The following is a 26,601-nucleotide window of genomic DNA, read 5'->3' on the forward strand; positions in this document are numbered from 1 at the left end:
GGATTTTCCGCTTTCAGAGGCACGCAGGAGCCTCCCCCTTCCCCACGCTCCCGGGATGTACTGGGACGAGCCGCTATCCTCGCACTAAGCCCAGTTTGTAGGCAGAGGCATGGAGAGGTCCCTGCTCATGTGGGGGGCAGAGCGGGGTGCCAGGGGGCTGGTGGAACCGCGTGGGCTGCGAGAGCATCCCTGCAGAAGCATTTAAGCTGTTAAAAGGCGCTTTAAGGAGATGTCGTTACAAAGCAGCGCTCTGCAGAATAGATTTGGGCTCAGATGTGACGGCAAAAAGCAGAGGGGATGCGAGCCCAGACACAAAGCCCCTGCTGCTCCCCACTTTGGGGGGGTAAGTGGGGGCTGTGGGTGGGTGGGCAGGGGTGTAAGCAGCCCCACAGCATGTTTTGGACTGGTTCAGCCCGAAGAAGCTCCCTGAAGGCAGCAGGACACTGGGTGAGCCGCAACACGGCCGGGCTTGTCTTTGCAGGTCTGGGGAAGGCGTGAGACGGCTGTGGCTACTCCAAGAAGCCCCTGGTCGCCTCTGGAGACAACAACGATCATGGCAAAAGGATTGATCCTCCTCCTCTTCCTCCTCCTGGGAGCCACATCTGTTTTAGGTGAAGGTTAAACGTTTCTATTCCCATCACCGCGCTGTCCCCTGCCCGCGGGCACACCGGCATGAAGGCACGTCTGCCGGCGGCCGCTGAGCCAGCAGCCATGGGCCCGACACTGATGCCAGGTGCTGGTCTGGGTCAGTGTGGCCATTCACCCAGCCAAACAACTTCCAGACGAGGGCTGGCGCCTGTCTGCAAGTCAGCCAGCCTCTGGTTGCCCGGGCAGGAGCCCACTGGGTGTGCTGGGACCATCCCTGCCTGCCACCCTGAGACCCTGTGGTGTCCAGCCTGCACCCCGGCTCCCATCCCGGGTCCCCTCTGCTCTGAGCAGACCCACCCTGGCCGGTGCCTTATCCATCGCCCGAGCACAAAACCACCCCAGCCTCGGAGCCAAGCCTTGGGGAAGCAGCAACGTTGCTCTTCTCCAGGAGAAGATGCTCGAGAGCAGCAGGATCTGCCCGCTGCTGACTCCAGCGGGTCCCACATACCAGAGCACTGAGCGATAAGCAACCTGCCCCTCTGCTCCGGCGGGTCTCGCAGAGAAAACGTTTGCAGGCTCTTTGGATTTGTTTTCCAAGGCTATAGAGGAATTTTGCCCTGAAGTGCTCTGGCCAGATGCCCAGGGATAAGAACAGGGAGAGTCAATTTGTCGCTGGGGAGATGCCCAGAAACCCTGCTGAGCCCCCGGGAGAGAGCCGGCGCTGGGCAGCTTCAGACTTAGCTCCCCAGTTTAAATGGGACCAGTCCCAGTAAGCACCCTGGGAACCACCAGCTCCCCTTGGGCACGTGGGGGCCTAGCAAGTAAAGAAACCAGTCCATGTCCCGTAGCGACAACCATCCTCGTTAGGTCCAACCTCATTCACTTCGGGTTCATTTCTCCACACGCAGGGAAAGGCAGGATATATTTTATATCTCCAGCTATAAAAAGATGATTTGATCTGAGCTGCTCCAACACAAAAAGCACAAAAAAGTTGTTCTTGGGCGCTAAGGAAAATAGCAAATTTGCGTCATACCTGAGCCACAGTGATGCTGTGGGACATTTCCATGATGGCCTTCACTTGGTGTCTCCTGCATGTGATGCACCGCACCCCACAGGAGCTCTAATCAGCCACAACCCAAGGGGAAATCTAAAAAAACTGAGCCTAAGGACGCCCAATCCCTCAAATCTATTTTATTATTAATCTAATTTAGTCTCTAATTTATTGACCTTTAGGTCAAAGGCTTCTGAAACCAGCCCTCAGCAGGATCCAGATAGGACAGAGAACCTTCACCCCGCTGGTAATGCTCAGCTTGGAGAGTAAGTTATTTCCCAGCTCGGGCAGCTTTCCCTCTCCAGGACAAGGGGTGTTTGCATGAGTGTTATTTTCTTCAGCCTTAATTTACAACCAAACAATATTATTTGGGTAGATGAGGACGTTTAGGCAATGGAATAAATGTTAATCATCTGTGACCTCCTGTAGGGTTTTGGCTATCGCTGACACATGCTGTTGGCTCCCCTCCTGGAAAAGTGAAGGTCAAGTGCATGACCACAGCCCCAACTCCCGCGGGAGGCATGTGCAGCCCCTCGCAGGGCTGGGAGGGTGAGGAGAGCCCAGGGATGGGCAAGCGCATGCTCCGACCTGCCTTTTCCCTGCCCAGCTCGTCCCCATGCCCAGGACAGTTTACGACACCTTTAGGATTCAAGCCCGTGAGCCATTAATCACCCACAGAGCCCACTCTGTTCATTAATCCCCAGGAGATACCCCAACCCCTCAAGCCTTACTGCCCAGGGCTCAGGATTTAAATTCCAGGAGGCACTGCAAAGGCTGGACATGCCGATGCTGTAGCCAAGGGATTAGGGGACTTTCCCAGCCTTCCATCCCACTCCCAGCAGCTCTCTTAGCTGCTGGGGAGAATCAAAGCACCGAAACCACGGATGCTCAGAGAGAGGTCCCCTCCACCTGCTGGGAGGTATTTTTAGGAAAACTACCAGGCAAATTGCTTTCCCCTCAAAGTAGATGGCACAAGGCAGTGATGCTGAGGCTGGGGCTTGCAGAGCAGGGGGTGACTCCTGCTTCTCTAGGGAGAAATAAAGCAAGATCTCAAGGTTTTGACCAATATAATTGGACACTAAAGCGTCTGCCCTTGGCAGCAGTGAGCTGTAAACTCAGTTTTTGCCTCCAGGAGAGGGTGGGCCAGACCTGGTCAGGTTGAGCAGCCAGGCTCGGTGCAGCCGGGCTGGCAGGAGGGACTGGTGCTCAGCCAGGGAGCAGGCAAAGCCTCCCCAAATCACCCCGCGCGTCCTCTGCCTGCAGGTACGAGGAGCAGCTCTCGCCGGGGAGACCCGATCTTCACCTACACCAGACGCAGTACGTTCCTGCCGGCCGGTGCCGCGGGGTAGCCCTGTCCCTCCCCAAGTCCCTGCCACTGCTCAACCCCTCGGGCTTCTCCCTCATCCTCTGCTTTCTGCTTTTTCTGCTGTCGAGATGCTACCCAGAGCCACATAATGCCATTTTCCTCCACAGGACTCCCCTCCTCCTTTATCATCATCACCGGCCTTGCAGATTAATGCAGCCGATCTCAAACAAGCTTAGGATCTTACTGAGACCCCACTTTATGCATGTGAAATTTTTGCTTGGGGCAAGTACAGATGGGCATTTATCCATGTGCTGCCTGGGATGGGACCACCTCCCTGTGTCCACCTCCTCCTGCATCCCCCCAGACCTAAATAAGGTCTATGGGATGCTGAACCGGAGATGCCAACATGCCAACAGATCAAAAACGCACCCATCTAAGCCAAGCGCTCGCTCCAAACCAGACGCAATGCTTCCGTAGCTGCTCTCATTTAAATGGCCTTTTCCAGCCACTTGCTTTTGTAAGCCAGGGGTTTTCCATTTTCGACCATCACTATTCCAATAGTCCAGCCGTGTGCCTGTCTGCCTTTCTAGGAAATAACCCGACCTGCGTTATTACAAATGGGGTGGAAGAGTAGGTGTGCGAGATAACACAGCCCACGTTTCCAAGAGCCCTCATTTTTAGAAACTTCAGTCACAAGCGCATCCTCATAAACGTTATTAGAACATTGTCATTTAAAAATAAACCCAAACCACAGACTTGGAGTGTATCTCATCCATTCAAAGCAGCTTAAATTAATACCATCTAGTAGCCCAGTTAAAGAAATTCCTTCAAAAATCTAACCGCATATTAAACTCTCAACAAACCCTCTTTGTGTTTTACAAAGCAGCTGGCCCCTAACATGCTCAGCCTGTGCAGTAGCATCTCAGGCTTCTGTCTGCACACAGTAAAACTGGTGCTTGCAATAGGACACATGCTTGCCCTATAGAGAACATATGTTGAAGCATGGTTAAAGACATTCAACATGATCATACCAACAATTTTACGCTCATTTTTGGTTTTGGGGTTTTTTTTGTTGTTGTTGTTGTTTAACCACATTTGAAACACAGGCTAGCGTTGCCCCTCAGATGGCATTTAAATGACAATGTGTGTTTGATTTCCTTTAAGCCAAAGTTATTCAACGCTAAGCATGAGCTGCATGCACTTTGCTCCCCTCCAAGTTTATCTTAATCATCCTGAATTCAGTAGCCTGTAGGGAATTAAGTCAGAAGCATTCAGGCGCCTTCTCCTGCTTTATTTCCCAGCTCCCTGAACATGCTTTGAGTTTGTTTAATCCATGTGGTGCGTAATATCCAAATGCATCGTCTGAGCTATATAGAAGCTGCTAAGAAACCAACTGCCCGCTTTTGGGCAGCCATACGTGTCACGTGCGTCTCAGTAACACACCACTGATGTTATTCAAGGTCCACCGGTGCAAGATTCAAAGCGGTTTTTGTCTCCGTGGTCAAAATGGAGCGAGTGCTCAGGGAAGTGCGGCCAAACCGGCGTGCAGAAGCGGACCAGATCCTGCGTAGCTGAGCGCCTCTGGGGCGTGCACTGTAATGAAGCAACTGAGGAAGGGCGGCTCTGCATCGGACATGTGTGCTCAGGTGCTCCTCTAACCTCACTTACGGGCAGGGGACAATGTCCGGATCTCACCCCCGCGTAGGCGTTGTACTCCCTTCACTGCCGTTTTACCATCTTTCTCTCCTTTGCCAGAATTTCGTGATGCTGGTGCCTTCCAGAGCAGGGCTGGAGAATACTAAGGGAGCAGAGCGTGGGGAGTTTATAGCTAAATAACAAGATGGTTGCGGGGGGATATCCAGGTTTGGGGAGTCATCAGGGACCCATAAAGATCCTGGGGACATAGGAAAAATCCCGTTAATGGTGTTGTAACAGCAGCTCTCAAGGTGAAGTCAGCGACTGCAGGCAGCTGTCTCCATGCAGTCTCCAAGAAAGAGATGAGTTGGGAATATTGAATTGCCACAGCCCCTGCTAAAGGAGCTTGTAATTAATTATATTATTCTTATAATCCCCTTTTAAACAAGTCACTCTGAAAATAGTCCATGTTTTCTCCAGGAAAGTTGTTTCAGGTTTTCCCTGATTTCTTCCAATTTTTTTTTTTATAGCTGGAAATAAATCATAGAATCATAGAATTGTTTAGGTTGGAAAAGACCTTTAAGATCATCCAGTCCAACCATTAACCTAACGACTAGGTAGCTGCTGTACCGGGATGCTCTGTGATTGTAAAAGCCCTTACACTGGGAAGGGACAGAGATTATTTAGGATTAATCACTATAGGTAAAGAAAATGTTTCAGAAGCACTGTTTGGGAAACCATTCGTTAAATCCATCAGATAATGCTCTTTTGGCAATTAACCTATGTCTTGCCCAAGTCAGGATACCATTGAATAAGGGGAGACAGCTTTTAAGATAGACCAAAGTCATGACTTTTGGGCATGAGTTGATAACAGAAACCTACAAAGTTTAAGGCATTTGGATTTGTAATTTTGCCAGGGTTGAGCTAAGGGCTCACATGCTGATCTGGATTCAAATTTCCCTGAAATTCAGCCCTTTGGGGAAGGTAAATAACAGTTCCTAGCTGTAATTATATCCACGTGGCTGCTTTCTACTAATTGTCAGGTTCAAAACGACATCATCCCTGTGTTTCTAATGCACAGCTGTTGATAATCAGTAAAAATATGTTTTGGATACAATTTATTCCTTATGCCGTATCTGCCTTATTGCATCTAAATGAAAAGCAGACGCGAGACCGTGCCATGAGCGTTACGGGGACCTGGGGCTGCTTTCTGACCCACATACCTCTCCTCCAGCCTGCAACATCACCTGCCCCATGGGCCGCGTCAACGCCGACTGCGACGCCTGCATGTGTGAGGATGCGACCCTGCACGGGAAGGTCTCCCTTGAGGATGGGTCACCCGCTGCCGATGCCCGGGTCTACCTGCAAGCCAAGAACCTCAAGCTGTTGACAACGGCCGATAACAGGGGCATGTTTAGGATCCCCGGAGTCTGCCCCGATGGCAAAAACACCCTTAAAATAAAGAAGGCTAAATACGCAACAGCGACTGTCACCGTGCCTAAGAGCAACAGAAGAAACCTGGCGATCCAAGTGCAACTGCAACGATCAGGTAGCCCCAAAGCGGGAGGAATGCAGGAGGCTTTATGCAGCAATCAGAAATAAACCGTGATTTTTAGGAGGGGAAGAGTAACGAGATGGCCTTTTCCTCTTCCTGCAGGCAAACCCTACATTTTCAGGAGCCCCGAGGACAAAGCGAGGAGAGTGGGACAAAGCGTGTCGCTCTGCTGCGATGCCCTGGGGAGCCCGGCCCCCGACCGCTACTTCTGGTAAGGAACTCGAGTTTGATCGGACAGAAGTCTTACCTGCCCCCAGATTCAATTTTTACCTCCTTACCATCTCCATAAAGGTGGTTTTTTAGCTATAAAGCAGCTAAATACACCGAGAACTGATTGCTGGGAATGATGGTTTCCTCAAGATGTGCAGAGCTGGCGTTTCTCACAGGTGCGGTAATGTCATCTGCAGAGGGACTTACTAGAAAAAAATACAAATAATAGTTTGAAAAACCTCAGCAGGCACAACCAGCAGCTCTGCCTGCCTGCCAGCCACACCTCATACTGCCAGGGGAAGGGGAATAACTTTTAGGTGATGCCACCCAGCCAGACTACAAATGGGGAAACTGAGGCAAGAGGTCTGGCAAAATCCACATGGCAAAATGCAGGATTAGGCCATCGCTCTGCTCCAGCCAGGCAGTCACTCTCTGTCCCCTTAACTGCCTGCCTGTTCCTGGCAGGTACCACAACGGCTCGCTGCTGGATCCCTCCTTATACAAATATAAAAATAACCTGATTCTGAAGAACTTGAACAGAGACCAGTCAGGAGAGTATTTCTGCAAGGCCAGCAGTGCCGGGGGATCGGCAAAGTCCCAATCTGCCAAGCTTGCTGTCATAGGTAAGAGAAAACATGCATGATGCTATCCAAGAAGCTGGGGAAACGGTGGGGTGCAGAAACCAGAAATTGTGATATCTGCGGGAAAGAAAAGTTGCAGGAAAAATATCCGGGGTTTATTTCATGCATCCGTTAGCAGAGAAGCTTGTGTGAGCTGGTTATGAGCCAGATGCTCTCTACAAACTGGAGCTCTGGACTGCAGGTGACCTGCCAAGCTCAGCCTGCTGAAACCAGCAGATTTCTCACCGTACTTGCTGCCTGATGTGTATTTCTGTTTGCTTTGGCTTTTTTTTTTTTTTTTTAAAAAAAAAACTGGGACACATTTTGGTCTACCCATAGCCAAAAAGCCAGGCAGCTGCAGAACATCTAGCTGAGGCTGGGTTGGATGGCAGTGGTGGGTAAGCAGCAGCTGGGACACTCCTGCAAACAGCCCTGCTCTTAATCAGGTACCTAGAGTTAAAGCTGAGCACCTGCTTCACCAAAACAGAGGCCAGATGAATTCAGCTAACCAAAATCCTGGAAAACATCTGTTTTATGGCTGCAAATTATGGGTATTATTGGAAGTGATGTTTAGCTCTGAGGGTTTCAGACCACACAGCGATGACTGTACAATTATTTCATGCTGCTCATTAAGAAATCCTATTCAACAGGAAGACAAGAGGCAGCCTGCAACTCCCAACCCCAAAGCCACCTCATCCGACTTCCGCACGACTGCTTCCAAGAAGCAACCAACTCCTTCTACTACGACGTGGGCAAGTGCCCTGCGAAGACCTGCGCTGGGAAGCTGGATAAGGGACTCCGGTGTAAGGACAACGTCGCCTACTGCTGCGGGGTGTCCAAGATGGAAACCAGAGACATCTCCTGCAATGGGTACACGCTCCCCACTAAAGTCGTCATAGAATGTGGCTGCAAAAAATGCACCGAGACCAAAATAACAGTTCGAGGCAGAGCCACAGCGGCAGATAATGGCGAGCCACTGAGGTTTGGCCACATCTACTTGGGGAACAAGAGAGTGAGTATGACCGGCTACAAGGGAACCTTCTCCATCCACATCCCAGCAGACACGGAGAGGCTGGTTCTAACTTTTGTTGATCGGCTGCAGAAGTTTGTGAACACAACAAAAGTTCTGCCCTTCAAGGAAAACGGAGGTGCTGTGTTTCATGAGATCAAGCTACTAAGAAAGAAAGCCCCTGTTACTCTGGAATCCACTGAAACCAATGTGATTTCCTTGGGAGAAATGGAAGAAGATGATCCAATCGCCGAATTAGAAATCCCTCCCAATGCATTTTATAGGAAAAATGGAGAAGCCTACAGAGGCAAAGTGAAAGCCAGCGTGACATTTTTGGACCCAAGAAACATCTCAACAGCTGCTGTGACTCAAAGCGACCTGAACTTTGTAGACGAGGAAGGAGACATATTCCCACTCCGTACGTATGGCATGTTTTCCGTGGACTTCACTGATGAACAGGGCACCGAGCCTCTTAATGCAGAGGAGGTGAAAGTTCATTTGGATGCTGCTCAGGTCAAGATGCCAGAGCACCTGCAAGAGATGAAGCTTTGGTCACTGAACCCGGAGACAGGATTATGGGAGGAAGAAGGGGACTTCAACCTTGAGAAAAGCAGACGGCGTAAAAGGGAGGAGAGAACTTTTTTGGTTGGGAACATGGAGATCAAAGAAAGGCGGCTTTTTAACCTGGATGTCCCAGAGAGCAGACGGTGCTATGTCAAAGTCCGGGCATACAGAAGCGAGAGATTTCTGCCAAGCGAGCAGATCCAAGGGGTTGTAATTTCTGTTATAAACACAGAGCCAGAACCTGGTTTCTCCTCCAACCCCAGAGCATGGGGCCGTTTCGACAGCGTGGTCACTGGTCCCAACGGCGCCTGCGTGCCCGCCTTCTGTGACGAGCAAAACCCTGAGGCCTACGCAGCTTATATCCTGGCGAGCATGGGGGGCGAAGAGCTTGAAGCTGTGTCCTCTGCTCCCAAACTCAACCCTAACGCTGTTGGGGTCCCACAGCCATACCTCAACAAGCTCAACTACAGGAGAACAGACCACGAGGACTCCAGCACTAAGAAAACGGCATTCAGCATTAACATGGCCAAGCCAAGCCCTAATTCCCCAGAAGAGAACAACGGCCCTATTTATGCCTACGAAAACCTAAGAGAATGCGAGGAAGCTCCATACAGCGCTGCTCACTTCAGGTTTTACAGGATAGAGGGAGACCAGTACGACTACAACACCGTTCCTTTCAGTGAAGATGACCTCATGAGCTGGACCGATGACTACCTGGCATGGTGGCCCAAGCCCATGGAATTTAGGGCCTGCTACATTAAAGTAAAAATAAACGGGCCCCAAGAGGTGAACATAAGATCTCGTAACATGGGTGGGACGCACCCACGTACCATTGGCAAGCTCTACGGCATCAGGGACGTCCGCAGCATTCGTGACTCCGAGCAGCGGGGCGTGTCGGCAGCCTGCCTGGAGTTCAAGTGCAGTGGCATGCTCTTCGACCAAGATCGCGTGGACCGCACGCTCGTGAAAGTAGTCCCACAAGGCAGCTGCCGCCGAGAGAGCGTCAACAGCATGCTCCACGAGTACCTGGTGAACCACCTCCCCATGGCCACAAACAACGACTCCAGTGAGTACACAATGCTGGCTCCTCTCGACCCGCTGGGACACAACTACGGCATCTACACCGTCACTGACCAAGACCCGAGGATTGCCAAGGAAATCGCCCTGGGCAGGTGTTTCGATGGCACGTCTGATGGCACCTCCAGAATTATGAAGAGCAACATCGGTGTCGGGTTGACTTTCACCTGTTCGGAGAGGAGCGCAGCGGAGCAAAGCATCTTCCAGTCTCAGAGGAACTTGGGCCAGCAGTCCATACTGGTTCTGCCAGGGGAGAGCCCCGCGTACCGAAGGGAGCCGGCGAGCCGCCGAACCACCCAAAGCAGGATGCCGATGAGAGGTCAACGTTCTCCCACATACTAGAGCTGTATAGGAGCGTTGGTAAAGTCACTCGCACTTGATTAAATATAATTTGAAAGTAACATCTACCTGCTAATAACCTAATTCAAAGCTGGTAGGTGTCATTATTTTTGAGACATAATTGAGGTGCACTTTTTTTTTTTTTGGCACCAGAAAGGAAAGACATAAGGCAAAAATTGGGAGCCAGTAGTGGTAGTGGGTTTGTGTCTTATTAAATGCATCCATAAAAATCTTCTTTCTGCCTGACATTAAACAGCTTCACATGATAGTCTAAAGGGAAGACTAAACACATAATTCAGTTAAGTCATGTACATAAAACATTCTTCTGTCCTGCATCTGCAGACTTTGCCAGCCCAAGTACCTGCACAGTAGTTGGTAACATGAAAAGGAATAAACTGATTTCCCCATACTGAATTCAACTGCAAGGTTTTGGACTTGAAATGTAAGTATTTTATTTATTTCTAGCTTGTTTTAGAATGACTGTATTCAAGCTAAACTACCGGCAGCTGCATTTCTAAAAACTCACAGGCTCAATAGCACAGAGAAGCCATGCAGATTTGTAGGCTCCACATGGGTAAAACTACAGTTTTCTCTTGCTGCTTGCATTATTTGACAAGAAAATCCATGCTCTGTGATAGGGTAGGTTAATAAAAAACCCCTCAATTTGTAACTTCGACAACGCTGTGTTGCTTTTGTGTTTGACATGTCCAAGTAAACCATGTCTAGAGATGACCAAATAACCTGCCAAATTTCACCTTCCTGCTCACAAACAGGTCAGAGCTTTATCAGCGTGAGACTGATCCTGGGTACGTGTGAGGGGTTTGGTGGGTAGCGGGTGCTCCCCCAGGTCCAGGGCTTGGCCACGGCACGCTGCGGTCAGGGAATGTCCCCAGCTTGAGATGCGGAGAGGCAGCAACAGCGCTGGGAGAAGTGGAGCAGCACGTCAGGGCAAGCGATAAACTAAGGAGAGAGCAGCAAGGCTCCCAGAGTGGGACAAGATGGGGGGGGGGGGGGGGGGGGGGGGAAGGGAGCTGGGAACCAAGCCGTGCTTTAAGGGCGATAGGAAACAAGGCTGGGAGGTGCAGAGACAGGGAGGAGACAGGCTTCCCTCCACATTCAGCAGCGGCAAGCAGGATGCTGCTGGGCAAGAAGCTGCTCCTAGCTGAAGGTACAGATGGCCACAGAAGGGGTCAGGCAGTGATCCATCTCCAAGTGACCTATGACATTGTCCTATCAAACCCCCACTACTTCTAGCACAGAATCAAGGACGTCCCCAGCACACAGCACATCCTGTGTTTATACCCAAACACACCACTGGCAATAAATTTTAGGGTGCAGGCAGGCCAGCAAGCCTCCAACGCCGAAATTTCCACTGATAGATCACAAAAAGGTGGGCAGTGCTACTGGACGAAAACTCAAACGAAAAATTCAAACACATGCTCAAGCGTGGATCTCCCTCTCCTACCCAATCCCCTCCTATGGGTATGAAGCCAGTTCTAGGTCTATGTTGTCTTACCTACAGCCCATTAAGGGTCTTACCCCCCCCATTAAAGGCGTGGGGAGTCTTTCAACAGCCTTTAGCAAGCTTCGGAACAGGTTCTCAGGTCTGACACGGGGCATGCCGGGCATTAAATACAGAGCTGTGCAGGACCGAGTGCCTATGCAGCCTGAATTATGCTTAAAAAGGTAAAAAAAACCCCCTTAATAATCCATGGGTTTATGCAAATTGACAGTTATCAAAGAGCAGAAAAGGGAGAGCTGTGGAATACTCTGGCACATCCTCTTCATACCAATGAATCTAGACTCTATGTGTTTTCTTTTGTGTCTAGTCTGCTGCAAGGGCTTGGCGTGAGCTGGGGCCAAAGCAGCCAGTGGGGAGCATTAGCTTGGACCTTCCCACAGAGCTCTTGGCTTGCACTGCAGACTCGCAGAGAAACGTCTCTTCCCTCTGCTCCCCTCCTCCTCTGCAGACAGAGAGCCAAATCCCAAACTTAGTTTCATCGCTTTGAGGGTGAAGTAACACAAATGACTTCTACAGACCAACCCAGGAGATACATGGATGAAAGCAGGCTCGGGATCTCGTCCCTGGGCTGCATGTGAGCTTGCCAGAGCCGAACACAGCAGAATACAGGGCTCTTCCTTTTGGGGATAAGTGTCTGTTTAACAGGAACGAAACAGTCACAGCCCTACAGCCTGAAACAGCAAGAAGCTCTCCAAGTTTCCCCAAACTGTCCCCCACTGCAGCTTAACTCCAACTTGGAGGAACAAACTAATCCCTGCACTCACTGAGTCCCTGAGCTCTCAGAGGAGGCTGCTGGCAGAGTACATTGGATACAGAGCAAGACAGAGAGCTTTCAAACATGGGTGCTTAAGCACTATCAACAGAAAACAACCTTGGTTCAACAACCACCACTCAGTGCTAACACTTCATTGTTATTGATGAGCCACCATGCCAAAAACATTAAGAAAGTTTATGTAGGAGAAAAGCTACAGCAGTAGCATCCACCACTCACACAAGTTTTATGCTATAGCTCAATGTCAGTTCTGGCTTCTCCAGCTCGTGTGTATGGTCAGCGTATGGCAATGTCCTTTCTGCAACCTGAAACCTAACCCACGCTCCCATGTATCAGAGGAGAGCATCAGCTGGAGGAATGCAGGAAAGGCTGCGACTCAGCTCCTCCCTCGGCCCTAGCCTTCAGACCACCAACCTTGAGAAACAGGCTGAAGCAGGAGACCTGGCTCCTAAACATCAGCAGGTTTGTGGCTAATACAAAGCATCTTCCATTAAGGTCACTTAGTTTCCAACCCTCAGATCAATCTGGTGACCTATCCCTCCTCCTGTTTTTAAGAAAGGGAAAATATTGCTTCCCAGAAGCTATCAGGCTGTCAGCAGTTAGGATAAACAAAAGGAGACACATCCTTGTCTAGTCTCAACCTTCAAATTATTCAGGGATTTTGCAATCAACTTTTTTAAAAAACTCAAGTGCACCTGTGATTAGTCACGTACGCTTTTTGTTCATTTGCAATTTATTCAGCAGAAAACAGGAATAAAGAGGTTTCCTAGGAAGCAGAGGGAGTAGTAAGGTTTCAGATCATGAAACAGATGCATCTAACTGCGAGTCACCAGCATCCTAGGAAACATCACTCCCCCTAACATTTGTTTGAAATCCAAGATGAAATCATCCCTATCCAGCACCAGAGCCCTTCTGCTGCCCAGATGTTTTGCAGTTCTACCAGTAATTTGGCTTCAGTGATCTTAAACTGAGCTGTAGCCAATGCTGGGTCTATGAATACCTCTGCGACTCTCCCTCTCTCATCCGAGAGGAAGACAGCTGTTTTATTTTGCTACATCACCTTCCAATTGCTAGGGTGGCTGTACTTGACCTCAGCAGTGGTACTGGGGATTGAATCACCATGTCTGTGTTCCAGAGTCAACCCTGACATGCTATTCCACACCTCATCAGTGAATGCCCCATTTTTGTTTTGTCTGTTCTGCAAAAATAATCAGATTTTCATTACCTACAGAGTTAAATCCCTACACGGCTAGGTGAAAGCAAAGTTTCCAAAGAGACATTTTGGCTAACACCTGCCTGGGGAACACCAATTCCCTTTAAAGCTTCTCTGCCATGTCAAAAATAGCATGCCAAAGATTTCCTCCATAAAAAAAAAAACAAATTAGTCTTGCCCTCTTTTCCTCCATAAAACAACTGGGTTAAAGTTGTGCCTATTCAGAGCTAGGACATTAACTGTTAAGCAACAAAGAACTGTCTAATCTTTGATAGCCTCTTGCATAAAAAACAATTCCGAGAAGCCTTAAAGCAAACTCTGCACAGATCAAAAGATTAAGTTATAAGTATAGGTATCCCGGCTACAATATGGTTTAGACATTATTTGGTATTAAACAATGAACTGAAGACATTCTGTACCAGATTTTCACAATCTTCTGTCCAGCTGACCTTGGTTTTCCCCCCAAGAGACGCAGCGAGCTCCATCTACCGGGTTTCTGAGCACACGCCACCTCAAACTCCCCCAAAGACACAGGGAAACTCTTCCCTGTTGCTTTATGCTTTAGTTAGAACCGAAATTACCACCTGCCAGCAACAACTAACAGCAACAGATCTCACACAAGGCACAATCTAAAACAGCGAGAGATGTACAAATTGCCCTACGGGCTCTCTCCGATGCTAACATCCAATACAGGCACTGCGGGGCTGGAAACTGATATTCCAGCTAGCAGCATTAACACCACCCAGCAAGAATATTGCTTTGCTCCGTGTCATTTTGGAGATGCAAGGGATAGAAACATAGTTGTTCTTTGCTACCAATTTTACGATGCCAGAGCAGATTCCAAAAAGCAAAGGAGTTAAAGAACTTGCAAGCAGTTTTCCTCAAGAGCCATTCCTAGGAACAAAGCGGTTGATTTAACAGTTTGGTCATCTAAAAAAAACTTTTAACCTTAAATTGCCTGAACTTTTGATACTGTATTGTTTCTGTGGGAGTCGCACCTCACTGTTCATTTTGCTCAGGTCATAATGAATCACAATTCATTTTCCAGTGCCTGGGGACCTGGTACATCGGAAAAGTTGGGTCCACCCATGCTAACAGATAACTAAAATACTTCACTTCTAAGTCCAAAATTCTGTATCATTTGTGCTTAAAATTATCTATAAATTAAAGTGGTGGGTTGCGTTTTGTTTTTTTTTTTTTGTATACTCATTTCTCTGCTAATTCAACTTCTGTCACAATCCATGCCTGAGGCCAGACTCCTACCATACAACTGATTAGTGTCAAAAACCCTCACTGTCTATGAAGACGCTTTCAAGAAAATGTTCTTATCCTCAGCAAACACTCAATATCTGAATTCCAATGATGCCTATGAGTGTTCTTTGAAAATAACTGATTCCCAGAAGCTGCAGCTGGGAAAACACAAGGCAATCAGCCATACAACCGAGACCAGTGATGTAACAAACCCCAGAAAACCCCCAAACCCACCCACCATCCCTTCTATTGGCATAAGGTGGTAACTAACCTTTCATAGACTGATCTGAACAGAGTAAAAGCAAAATGACTTCACAACCTTTACTTGCAAGTAGGTAGGAGGGAGCAAAGCACTAAAATATATCATTTGCTTAGAAACAAACTTGCCAGGTTTATAATTTCTGCAGCACATATTGCACCCTTGAGTCTGCAGTCAAAGACAAGAGGAATTCTCCACAGGAGCCTGACTTCCACCTTACTGTTGTTTCCAGCTTTTGACTGATCCACAGGCTTAGATTTCTTGGAGAATCGTGTGTTCTGGAAAACCTGTCAGAGGCAGATTAATTGTGGGACCAATGGCAATGAAAGAAAAATAGTGCAGCATCTGCTTCAACAGATGCTTTTTCAGAATTTTTTTAATCCATGTTATATAACACATCTTTCTAGATTTTTTTGCTTGCTTTCATTCAGCGTCACACTCAAGCATGTCAAGCTCCTGTAGCTTTGATATGTCTCATGAATTCAACACCTGACTCAAGCTTTAAGTTCCAGACATGAGTGCTTGAAAAGGCATGAATGCATTGAAAAGTCTGAAGAGCCAAAAGGGAACATGGAAGAGTATGAGCATGAGCAAAATGGAACCATTGTAACAGCAACCCTACAAAACTCCCACCTTTTTTTTTTTTTTTTAAACTCCTTTTGAAGCTTCCAAAATTTCAATGACAATGCTGTAATATGAAGCTAACAGAACAGTGTCTCCCTCAGTCCAAATAGCTCCAGTGGCTCTTTTACTTCAGCAGTATTCAGAAAAAGCAAGAATAAATTGAGCAAGTAACACTAGAGCAGCTCCTAAGATCTGGCTGGTCTTTGTTTTGCTGTTACCTTCACAGTGCTACATTACTTCTAAGACAGGAAAGTAAGAGAGTCATCAGTTTTGGGGTTCTTCACATGAAATGCTCCTTCTTATACATGCCATTAACCAAAGGCAGGTTGAGGAAAAACTTGGATTAGGTTAACAACTCCTCATCAGGTAAAAACTTCTCTCACCAGAGAAAAAGCATGACAGTAGAACATGAATTTTCTGGATGGATGTGACACAAATATTAATTAAATAGGACATATACTAGGATATGAAAACAAAAAGGAGAAGGAAGAGATGATAATCAAAATGACTAAATGGGAAAGGTAAGAAATTGATCAGAAAAGCTGAAGATAGCAAAGAAAAACATCTACTGAATAAAGTGAATGACAAATTTATAGATTAGAAACTGAATCAATGAGATTACAAGTCACTTGTATTGAAAAGCAAATATACACAGTAAATTTTTCTTTTCTGAATTTAAAAGGAAACAAAATGATGGGCTCACATCACATGCAGGTGACTAAAAATGCTCAGCTGGCCTTCATGGATGACTTTAAATAGTACCTACTGCTTAGAGCATTTTCAAAGTCAAAAGGCCCAAATAAATGTGATGGTCTGAAGAGAACTGGATGAGATCTCAGCTGAGAATAAAATGGGAATATTCCATTTATTCCCTTTCTAAATCTGAGACTTACTGAAACTGAATTCCAGTACAGTGAAAGTGCTGGTAGACTTCAGACTATACAATGAGAATATGCAGGAAGACACATGTAATTAAGAAGTTGGCAAGGACTGTTGGGATTAAGAGGGGGGAAAAAAAAAAGTTTAACCTTCCATGAATCAAGATTGACTGTAACATTTCACATGACAAGATTTCCCCTCCTCCTTAGATTCAATTGCAGAGTTGTTCAGAGGGATTAAGAATAGAAATGATTTAAACACAGATACAGCTGAGCTCTGATGTGGATTTAACTTGTAGTACTACAGGACATTATAACTAAAGGGGTCAACAATATGTAATATCAATAAAGCACATTAGCCAGTTCTGTATCCAATTAATTGAAATATCTAGTAGCACAACATGAAGGAATTCTACAAGATCAACACAAAGTTTGCAATTAATCAAGCACCATAATGTTGCTTGTCAAGTGACATTATTGCTGGTAAAAGAAAATATATAAATGACCAAGAATAGAAAACAAAAAAGGGAAGTTGATCACACAGAACATCAGACTGTTCAGAAAACCCCACCCAGCAAACAACCCAAAAAAAGGCATATCAGCAACTGCACAAAGCTCCAGGTACGGTATTGTATCAAGATGCTCTGTCAAAATCCAGTCAGAAGTAAGGAATGCTTTTTGTGTTAAGACCAGTTGACTCTTAAGAAAACTATCACAGACAGGAAAAGATTCTCCAGATGCTCCCAGCTAAGGCTTAAGTTATTCATCTCAATGTGGGGATACAAAGGTAGTTTAAGGGTCTGCAGAAAAGCAAACTAGACGATCTAAGAGCCTCCGTGAGCATTAAACTCTGAGGTAGAGCAGACAGCCATGACAAATCCCATCTGTTAATTTCACTAGAAAATATTCCACGGATAAGTACTGCAAAGCTGTAAGAAAAACACTGCATGGATACTCTTTTGCTAGACATCCTATCAAAGATGAGGAGATATTTGACATAAATTATTTGGAAATGAAACATGTTTCTGTCCTTAGAATCTCATTTTGTGAAACCACGTATGAATTACAGAGAAGCACCTTTTTTTAACATTTCCACATTAAAGTAACTGTGCACAACTTGTGCTTGAAGAAAGTTATACCGAAAGTCCTCAAAAATAAATTGGAAACATTGTATAAAAATAAATTTATTACCCAACAGTGGAAACAGGAATTTATTCACTATCTTCAGCAGTCACAGAGATTTTCTTCCTTGATGGGGAAAGAGAAATGAGTATCATCAGGAATCCACGATGAAAACACGCAGATGTCCATAAGACCAAACGGTTTGGGAGGAAAGCCCTTAACTAAGTTGAATGTTATAGGTGGGCATTGAAATATTTTATATTACTATGAACTTACAGACATTTTCCACATTTTAAATACATCTACTGTTTTACATCCTGAGCCAGTATTTTCCTCTCTTTCAGAGTCTTTTTTGTCGTGCTAAGTTTGAGTGTTTGAAATCTGCATTCCTGATGAACTGTTCTCGAGTTCTGCTGGAACCAAGAGTGCATATACCCATTGTAGAAGTCAACCGCTGTAAGCTGCTTCTTTAATACGACCGTTTTAATTCCAACCCAGCCTTCCTAAAAATAAAACCAAAAAATTGGCAGTAAGCTTCTTCCATGCTTTAAAATTACGATCTTTAGCTGTCACAAGGTTGGCTTACAGAACACATTTTATTTAATTTCATCATGTTTACATTACAAGTCAAATGTAATGTAAAGTGAAAAGTGTAAGTGAAAGCTTGCAAGTGAAAAACCTGCTAGTGGAAATTAAAAGTTCTTCAAGGTATCAAAAAAAAAGACTGATGCTAATCTAAACTAGTTCAGTGAATAATGGTGGATAATTAAGACAAAAGTTATGTAACACACAAATAGTAAACCCCTCATCTTCAGGGCAGTGAAGATACAACAAATGGGAAGAACCTACCTTGCAACGAGCTATCAGCATTTGGGACGCTTTATGGTATAGTAGTGAACCAGGAACAGCTCCATGGTCATTTAATATTTGATCTAAAAACAAAGCAAGATTGTCTTGCATTTTTATGCCAACAAGTACAAAAAAAGTTTGAAACGCTTATGTCTCTTTGAAGCATGATAATCATCTTGAGTCACTATTTTGTTCAAAAATACTGTATTGTATTCTGTGTTTTATCATACCCAAATCAGCAGGGTAGAATCAGAACAGTCACTCTCTGGCCCCGCTCCCTCTCTCCTCCACAAACAGACATTAAGCCCTGTGTGCTCTGGCACTCCACTCGGCCCACAAGGCTCTCAGACTCACAGGCTACTACAGAAAACGGTTTAAGCGACAGTACACAGGGACAGCTTTCCTCGTGAGAGATCCCCAGACGATGGCATTAGAAGAGGATCTCCTAACTAATCACAGAATTAAAATCCTCCGGTCTCAGGATTCACAGGACTGTACCTGCTGCTTGCTCAACATCACCACAAAGCAGGAATACCCTCAAAACCCATCTTATGCTCATCTTTGGGCACATAAACTTACTGCACTCTGAGTACGTATGAGACTGACTTAGTTCTGCTGGAGTTTCAGAAAGCAGTACTTAAAGCTATTGTTTAATACAACTGGTTACTGTCTTCAAGTCAATGTTTGAAAAGACAGGAAAATTTAACTTAGATTAATTTAAAAGTAAATACCGGCAAAACCAGGGATATTATCCACTTCCACAAAATCCAGAAGTTTAACAGTACTACCCTTCCAGAGCGTCTGTAAAGGAAACTGGAAACAGAAACAGATGACACATTGAAAATATTTTCATTATTTCCAGGCAACTGTCCAGGTTTTTTTTTTTTTTTCTTATGCAAGGTAGCTGCGATAATAACATTAGGGGACAAATTTAGGTATACATCCAGCTAAAAGACTTTCTTCACCATATCTAGTTTTCCTCCTTCTTCATCTCATTGACAAGCAAACCATTAGCATACGCAGTAATGAGTTAAGCAACTAGCTCTAGTAGCTGTTCAGTTGTGCTGTTTACTGTCATGCAAAGATGTCAATATAGTGTTCTGAAACCCTCCCAAATACATCAGTGGAAATCTGAGAGCTAAGGAAACAAAATAAAAACTGTTGAGCTGATTTCACACGTGGGATCAAATTCAAGAAAATTCTCCTCCGCTCTAATTCCATCTCTAACAGTAAACTACAATGGGATTTTAAAACACATGCTAGGTTTCAGAGGCTAAAATAACTCATCTTGAATTTTAGTCATTAGTTAAAATATTTACACCAAACTCGGACATCCTACAGGACAGAAAAGGGTTAAAAAAAAATCCACTGTTTTACCATACTTCCTATTGCACGATGCAGTTGAATTATCTGTGCAGCCGTCTGCTCTTCCCATTTTATACAACTCTTAGCTATAGATATTTTAGGAGCTGGGGGGAAAAAAAAAAAAAAAATTAAAGGACTTCGTATCTTGGTTTGTATCTTTTTGCAAACAAACAGCTGTACTATTTTATCTTATTTTAAACTATTTCAAAACAGATTTTATCCTGACCAATGGCAGGTTTACCATCTAACCATACGTACTTTAGACAGCACCTGGATAAAAGATTTTGTAGAAACCTCACATTGGCTTATTTATATTTTATTCTCAGCTGTCCTCTTATTTACCCACTGCACTGAAAACCTACAATGTACATTCACAAGCACAGCTGTAACATTTTTTTAGTGTTACAGCCACAAAGAATAACAAACTGGCACAGATTTTGTGACATTGCTAGTGATTTTGATATTGTACTTGCAACTGGAAAAAACACATTAATGTAGTAAGTCTGAAGAATTCTGAAGCATTTTTCCCCTCTCTGTATGACTTTAAGCCAGAGAAGGCAATGAAGAGACATACCAATAAAGGCATCTTAAAAAAAAAAAAAAAAAAAAAACAAACCAGCACAGTAGGAAGAAAATTAGTTTTCCAACTGAGAAAAGAAAAAAGAAACAAGTTGCATGAAATATGTGTACCTACCAAATGTTACTCCTTCTTTTGGTTGCTCTTTTTTATTTTTCAAACTTTCAGGCAAGTTTTTCAAAACCGATATCAGCTGCAAAATTAAATTTTGTACAGAATATTAACAAAGCTAAGTAGAGTACATTTCTTAACAGTAACAGTAGATCCAAGATATATAAATGCAGTATTTAATGTTTAGATCAGTGAAAGTTTCTTGCGAGCTTTTGGAAAATTGGGTCACTATATTCAGAAGACTTGTATCGTACACACAAACACACTAAAGGCATCCTTCCCGCTGAATTAAAAAAACCTCAAGTATTCTTTCATGGATAATCTCCCCTCTGATAGTAATACTAGAACAGAACGAAAACTGATTATTAAGATGAAAAAGCAGATATTCACTTCAATGAAAGAAGCAACTGCACTGTTTCCATGCAAAGCACTTGAGTTCTTCACTGAATAGAAACAGAACAGCAATGCACAGGACCAACCCTGACAGCTTATCACACACAGCTCAGCTTCCCTCTCAGCAAGGCAAAGTGCTCACAAACACTAAATTTCAGACCACTCTCCTTTCAACAGTTGCAGTCAACTCAGAACAAGATTAAAGAGAACTCTGTTTACACATGTTAAAAGCAAGGTACTAATCAGAAGCAACACTAGCTTGCACGCCTTTACCATGTTTGCACCCATCTTTGATAACATCACTTCCAGCTCCTTTGCAGTACAGCGGGGAGGAACAGCAAACTCTTCTTGCTTAATGATTGGGCCTACATCAAACCTACAAAGCAGAAAACATACACGCTTACTGGAGAAACTAAAACTCAATTAGCAGTTCAAAAGTCTACATTCAGTACATTAACTCAGTCACTAATCGCCCTTTTTTCCCCCCTAAAACTTCACTTTTCACACATTATCAAATAATGTTTGGTTCACAAGACCACACAGAGAAAAGAACATCAGATATATCTTAGCGAGTAAGATTCATCCCAGCAAGCTGAGATTGTTATAAATGCACAATTTCCAGTTCAGAAGCATAAGGCCTCAGAAGAAACAACCTGAAGCATTCAGAAGAAATGTTTTGCACTTTCCTGAGATCTATTATCAGACAAGCATCTAAGAAAGAAAAGATAACTATGATAATGTGTTTTCACAAGCCTTTTAAGCCATAGTTTGTGCTGAAACTAAACCATATAATCTCTCTCTCATTCCTAGACAGGAAATTTCTTGTCCTCTATTTCACTTACAGGAGGTTACAGGCAACTCTGAAGCCTGAAAGCCAGATCTTTTCTGTCACGTCATACCAAGCCTACCCACCTAGCTGTGTGACTGTTCTCTGTCTGCTCCCTGTAATAATGCTAAGAATTAGAGAACAGGCTAGAGTGCAAATTACACACTCACTAAAATACCGTATTTGTGGCAAGTCTCACATGGTCAGATGAAAGTTTCTAAGTGTTTCAAATTTTAATATTAAACACACACACACAAAAAAAACCAATTACATAGAATGATTTAAATGATGACTTAAGTGGTGATGATTTAAAGTCCTGAGAGACAACAGAAGCAGTGAGTTGTTTTGGGAAGTACATTTAACCTACCTTTTTGGTCTTATTTCCATAATTGTCACCCCAGTCACTTTATCACCATGAAGCACTGCGTGGATTATCGGTGCAGGACCACGCCATCGTGGGAGACAGCTGGGATGGACATTGAGCACGCCACTGAATTGAAATATTTTAAAGTCAGAATAGGAACAGTACCTGAAGTTGAACCCATACGTAAATGGGCATGCAGCATTTATTACACTGAAACTACTTTAAGAATTAACTCCTCAGACCTTCTGAAGCGTTACTGGATTAAATATACATTTAAAGGAAAATTCACACTATATAACCTCCAGTTTCTCAGCGGACGCAGAAAGGGAAATGAGAGGAATAAAGGTAAACACATTATGCTGAACATTTGCATAGATCTACATCGATGTGTTAAAGAACAGCAGTGAACCTCACAATGACAGAAGTAGGGCTCAGGCTAACCCAGGGAAGAAGCTGGCCTCACCTGCTGCAAGTCATAGGTGTTGGCTCAACACCAGAGTCTAGCTTTGCTAATGAAGCAGCGATTAGGTGTCCTGTCACTCACTTACTATGGGAACTGGAGAATAAGGTCCTCGTTTAGGAGACGTCCGAATGATGCCACCACACCCACATCAAACTGCCCTGCAGGTCCCGTGTGTGGCCACTCATGAACAGGCAGCTGGAGCTCCCGGGCACAGCTCCTCACAGGCAGGTCCACAGGCAGGCGGGAGGGCAGGGTCACCACCTCCAACCTGGACACGAGCGCACCCTCGCTGGGCTCCCTGCGGCAGACAAGGCGCTGAAGGCCTCACACAGGCAGAGCAAGGGAGAGGCGAGGGCGGGGTCACCTCCGCCCCTCGCTGTGCCCCTGTGCCCTTCCACAGCACCTGCTCCTCCAACTCCTGTCCCCTGCTTGGGCCCCAGCTTCCCTCCACTGACCCCAGCCTCTCCACCCTGCCACCCCCCGCCCCCTCACCCTGGCTTCCTCCTTTCAATCCCAGCCCCCCCGCCAAGTCCTGACCCCCCGTGAATCCCCTCCATCGACCCACTCGTGACGCCATGGTCTCTGGCCTACCCTAAGGTCGCTTCCCCCCGCGCTTCCCTACCAACCTCTGCCCAACCCACGGTCCCTGCCCCTCTCGACCCCCGCTCATCCCCCAACGGCCCCTGAACCCCATCACCGGCCCCCATCTCCCATCCCTCGGTGCCCAACCCTCCCCCACCGTCCCCAGCCCCTCCCTCCACAGCCGCTGCCGTGTCCCCTCAGTCCCCGTCCCCTCAGTCTCCATCTCCCCACCGCCCCGCCCCGCCCCGCCCCCTCCCCTCCCCTCCCCTCCCCTCCCCTCCCCTCCCCTCCCGTACCCCACCCCGCAGGCCCCGGCCCCGGCCCCACAGTGGCCCCAGCGGTACTTGGCCGCCTGCAGAGCTCGCAGGGCGGTGACAGCGAAGCGGTCGGTGCCGAAGAAGAGCACCCGCCATGGCGGCACCCCAGCCCCGCGCGCCGCCTTCACCCCCTGGTGCCAGGCGCGCAGCAGCCGCATGGCGGCGCTTCCGGCGCTGCGCGATGACGCAGTACGCACGCACGCACAGCCCGCCTCGGGGCGGGGCGAGGGAGGTCGCGCGGCCGCTCCTGGGGGCTGAGGGGGAGGCGGCGCCATCTTGGTCTGGGGCCGGTCCGGAGCAGCGCTTCGAGCTGCGCTTCAGGGCTGCGTGGAGCCCCACGGGAGCGCTTCCCGGGCCCCCCGGCGTCCCCCCGGGGGAAAGGCCAGCGGTGTCGGGGAGCGCAGCCAGGTCTCTGCCTCAGCCCCGGTCTCGGCTGCGCACCCCGAGCGCGGCCTCTAGGCCTGGCTTCTGTCTTCCCACAGCGTCGGTGCTGCCCGAGCGAGCGTCTCCCGTGGCGGTGGACTCGTAACCCTGGCCCTCCTGACCGTGAATTGGCCTCTCTGCCTCAGGGCGAAGATAACGCGTGAAAATGTCGGGGCAGAAAGGGGTGTTGACACCGCAGCCACTGATTTTCTGCTGGCTCTGATGCAGCGTTTGAAAAGCTAACTTCTGTGTCTTCCTCTGTGGACAGCTTTGTTTTAACAGTGATTAAAGAATGTTTTCTTGTAAACTGTGGGGTCACAATAAGCACTTAAAACAACTATCTTCTCCCATAAGAATAAAAATATTTTATCATTCTGCTAAGAACATTCTTTTCCCCCATGGGGAGATGGTTTATTTGTGTAGCTTTTCATTTAATGTAAATTACATAGACAAGTTCCCTATGCATTTAAATCACAGTATATCCTACAGTCTTTGACACTAGGATTCTAAAGCATGGAATGTAAGAATCTGGAGACGTTTCCTATATGCCAGTGAAAATGTAAATTACTTGAAAACTGGGTGACAGAATTTGTCAGACTTATGTCAGACATGAGGGAAGGATCGCTAAGGAAAGTTAAATTTTGTACCACACTAAGTGGCGCTGTGCATATTCATTCCCTTTTTCACGTCTGTTGTGCCCATCATTAGGGCATTCTCTCAGACAAAGGAGAACTAATGAGAAAGTGCTGTTATAGGTAAAAAAAAAAACTAGTTAGGCCACCCTAACTGAGGTGCTTACATTCCTGCACCCTGAGAAAAGCAGGTTACGCTACCAAATACCGAGGTAATTTCCTAGCTGAGAACCAGTACATAAAAATCAATTGCTACAAAAAAAATTAATTCTTTATTACTTGGAGAGCCCCATGAAAATCCTGTTTAGTCAGAGGCAGGATGCTTTTCAATTCTAGCTGCCTCATCTCAGGGTGCATAGATGATACAGTAAAGAATAAAATAATAAACAAGCAAGGATGAAGGAATGCCTTCTGCTTGAAAAGAGATTAGAGCAACCAGCGTAGCTTATCTTGGAAAGCGGCCGTGGGGAGAAGGGCAGGCGAGCGGTCTGCCTTATCGTAGATAGTATGAAGCTGGTAAACAGGGAGCAATTAGTTGTCGCACAGTAACGAAGCGATTACGGGCACTTAACAGGTATCAGGCCCCGAAAGAGAGGAAGTGGTGTTCCACCCAGCGTGTAATTTGACCCCATAATATCTCAGACGCTGAAAAAATTTGACCACATAATATCTCAGATGCTGAAAAATACTCATGGTTTCCAGTTGCTGGAAGGCGGGCTGGAAGGAGACGTCCTGTGTCGTGCCGGCAAATACCAGCTCTGGGCGAAACCCTGAATTTATCACCAGCGCTTCAGAAAGGCCAGGGATGTACCATGCGTGTCTGGGTGGCCCAAACGCTGCCCGAAAGCTGGGAATTTGAACCTGGCATCCGGCTGCTGCTCGGTGTTAATTTCCAGGTATCGGATCCCAGCACGGGAGGCACTGAACGTGTCGGCGGCACGGCGGCACTGTGTGCGGAGCTTCACCTGCCGCTCCTCAGGGCACTTAAACCCTGGAGACGGATTCCCAGCTCCAGCTGTAGTTAAGGCTCCTGGAAATACTGAAGCTCCGTGCTGAGTTTTTGCCAGACTTGCGCATGAAGTAATTAATGTTTCATTTGCAGTGAGTTTATGAAGTGGACTTAAATTCATTCCAGTGTACTTGCTCCCAAGTAATTCATCCTCAGCTCTGATACGACTGTACAGTTCAAACGGATTACAGCTATTATTACGCCTTGGAGACTGTACATGAATTTTAACTGAAGATTTATTTCGATGTAAATTTTTCCAGCAGAATGAAAGCAACAATCTGATTGTTTCATGAAAAAAGAAGAAAAAAAGCTCACAAATCTTGCTTTCCTGCTGCATTCAAACTCTGCTTTTGTACATGGAAAAAAAAAAAACAACCCAACCCTGAATGTTTAGTTATTCTGTAACCAGGCATTTCAGGTCAAAGACACAGAAGGGATCAAAAAAGATAAGCAAAATTAAAACTCCAAGGTCAGGCAAGTTCTTCCTAAGAGTAGTGAAGACAAATCCAAGGAGGAAGCAGAACACAAATCAACATCCTATCTCCACTTTGCTTCCTAGCCAAAGACACTGAAAGTGTCTCCAAGTAGTAAGAAGATATCTCCCTTTAAAGAGCACCAGTGTTGTCAAGGGAGATATGAAATAAAACACTCAGCCATTGCCGAAGAGATTGCTTCTGAGTGTCTCCGTGGTCCTCTGGGGAAGGAGAGGATTGCTGGGTGCAAGGGCCAACTCTAACCGGTGGGAAACTGGTTTTGTTTCCATGTACATCATGCTAAATCCTAAAGGCATCTCACCACCTACCTGCATCTTGACACTATTTTTGGGGGGCGTTGGGGGTGCGGGAGGAACTGCCTCGCTGGTGCCCTAGGGCTTGGCCCCGGCCCATGCCGCTCCACCCCGGGGAGGCGAGTGGAGGTAGCCCATCGCTTCCCCGCTGGCTGTGGGACGTTGGGCTCGCAAGGGCTGCAGTAGGGCTTTGAGGGTCTCCTGTACGGGAGGAGCTGTCGGACAGCTCTTCTGCAAACAGCCCAAAGGCAGGATGGGACCCGAACGGCCACTGCGGAGCTGCAGAGGTGCCCATGACTTCCCAGGGG

At 46.5% G+C, this 26,601-nt stretch overlaps 2 protein-coding genes across 2 annotated transcripts; one reads left to right on the forward strand and one right to left on the reverse strand.

Moving 5' to 3' along the window:
- Window positions 1-553: 553 nt before the first annotated feature.
- Window positions 554-9,957, forward strand: CILP (cartilage intermediate layer protein). Its single transcript, XM_009491347.2, has 8 exons — window positions 554-611; window positions 1,822-1,905; window positions 2,903-2,956; window positions 4,406-4,591; window positions 5,815-6,129; window positions 6,238-6,346; window positions 6,811-6,968; window positions 7,616-9,957. The coding sequence occupies exons 1-8, from the start codon at window positions 554-556 to the stop codon at window positions 9,955-9,957; spliced, it is 3,306 nt and encodes a 1,101-aa protein (XP_009489622.1).
- Window positions 9,958-17,623: 7,666 nt separating this feature from the next.
- MTFMT (mitochondrial methionyl-tRNA formyltransferase) lies at window positions 17,624-23,600 on the reverse strand. The gene is made up of 9 exons (XM_075714131.1): window positions 23,470-23,600; window positions 22,629-22,841; window positions 22,084-22,206; window positions 21,164-21,266; window positions 20,504-20,579; window positions 19,822-19,913; window positions 19,176-19,257; window positions 18,445-18,527; window positions 17,624-18,098 (listed from the first exon to the last, which is right to left on the reverse strand). Exons 1-9 carry the CDS (start codon window positions 23,598-23,600, stop codon window positions 17,898-17,900), a joined length of 1,104 nt encoding a protein of 367 aa, XP_075570246.1. The 3' UTR covers window positions 17,624-17,897.
- Window positions 23,601-26,601: the final 3,001 nt, after the last annotated feature.

The sequence above is a fragment of the Pelecanus crispus genome, chromosome 7 (genome assembly GCF_030463565.1).
Source record: "Pelecanus crispus isolate bPelCri1 chromosome 7, bPelCri1.pri, whole genome shotgun sequence".
Lineage (NCBI taxonomy): Eukaryota > Metazoa > Chordata > Aves > Pelecaniformes > Pelecanidae > Pelecanus > Pelecanus crispus.

Coding starts and splice junctions, on each gene's coding strand:
- MTFMT (XM_075714131.1), bottom strand. CDS start 23,600: ATGCGGCTGCTGCGCGCCTGGCACCAGGGGGTGAAGGCGGCGCGCGGG. Junction 22,207..22,628: donor CTTATTCTCCAGTTCCCATA/GTAAGTGAGTGA, acceptor ATTTCAATTCAG/TGGCGTGCTCAATGTCCATC. Junction 19,258..19,821: donor ATCGTGCAATAGGAAGTATG/GTAAAACAGTGG, acceptor TTCTGTTTCCAG/TTTCCTTTACAGACGCTCTG.
- CILP (XM_009491347.2), top strand. CDS start 554: ATGGCAAAAGGATTGATCCTCCTCCTCTTCCTCCTCCTGGGAGCCACA. Junction 2,957..4,405: donor CTTCACCTACACCAGACGCA/GTACGTTCCTGC, acceptor ATGTTATTCAAG/GTCCACCGGTGCAAGATTCA. Junction 4,592..5,814: donor CATCGGACATGTGTGCTCAG/GTGCTCCTCTAA, acceptor CCTCTCCTCCAG/CCTGCAACATCACCTGCCCC.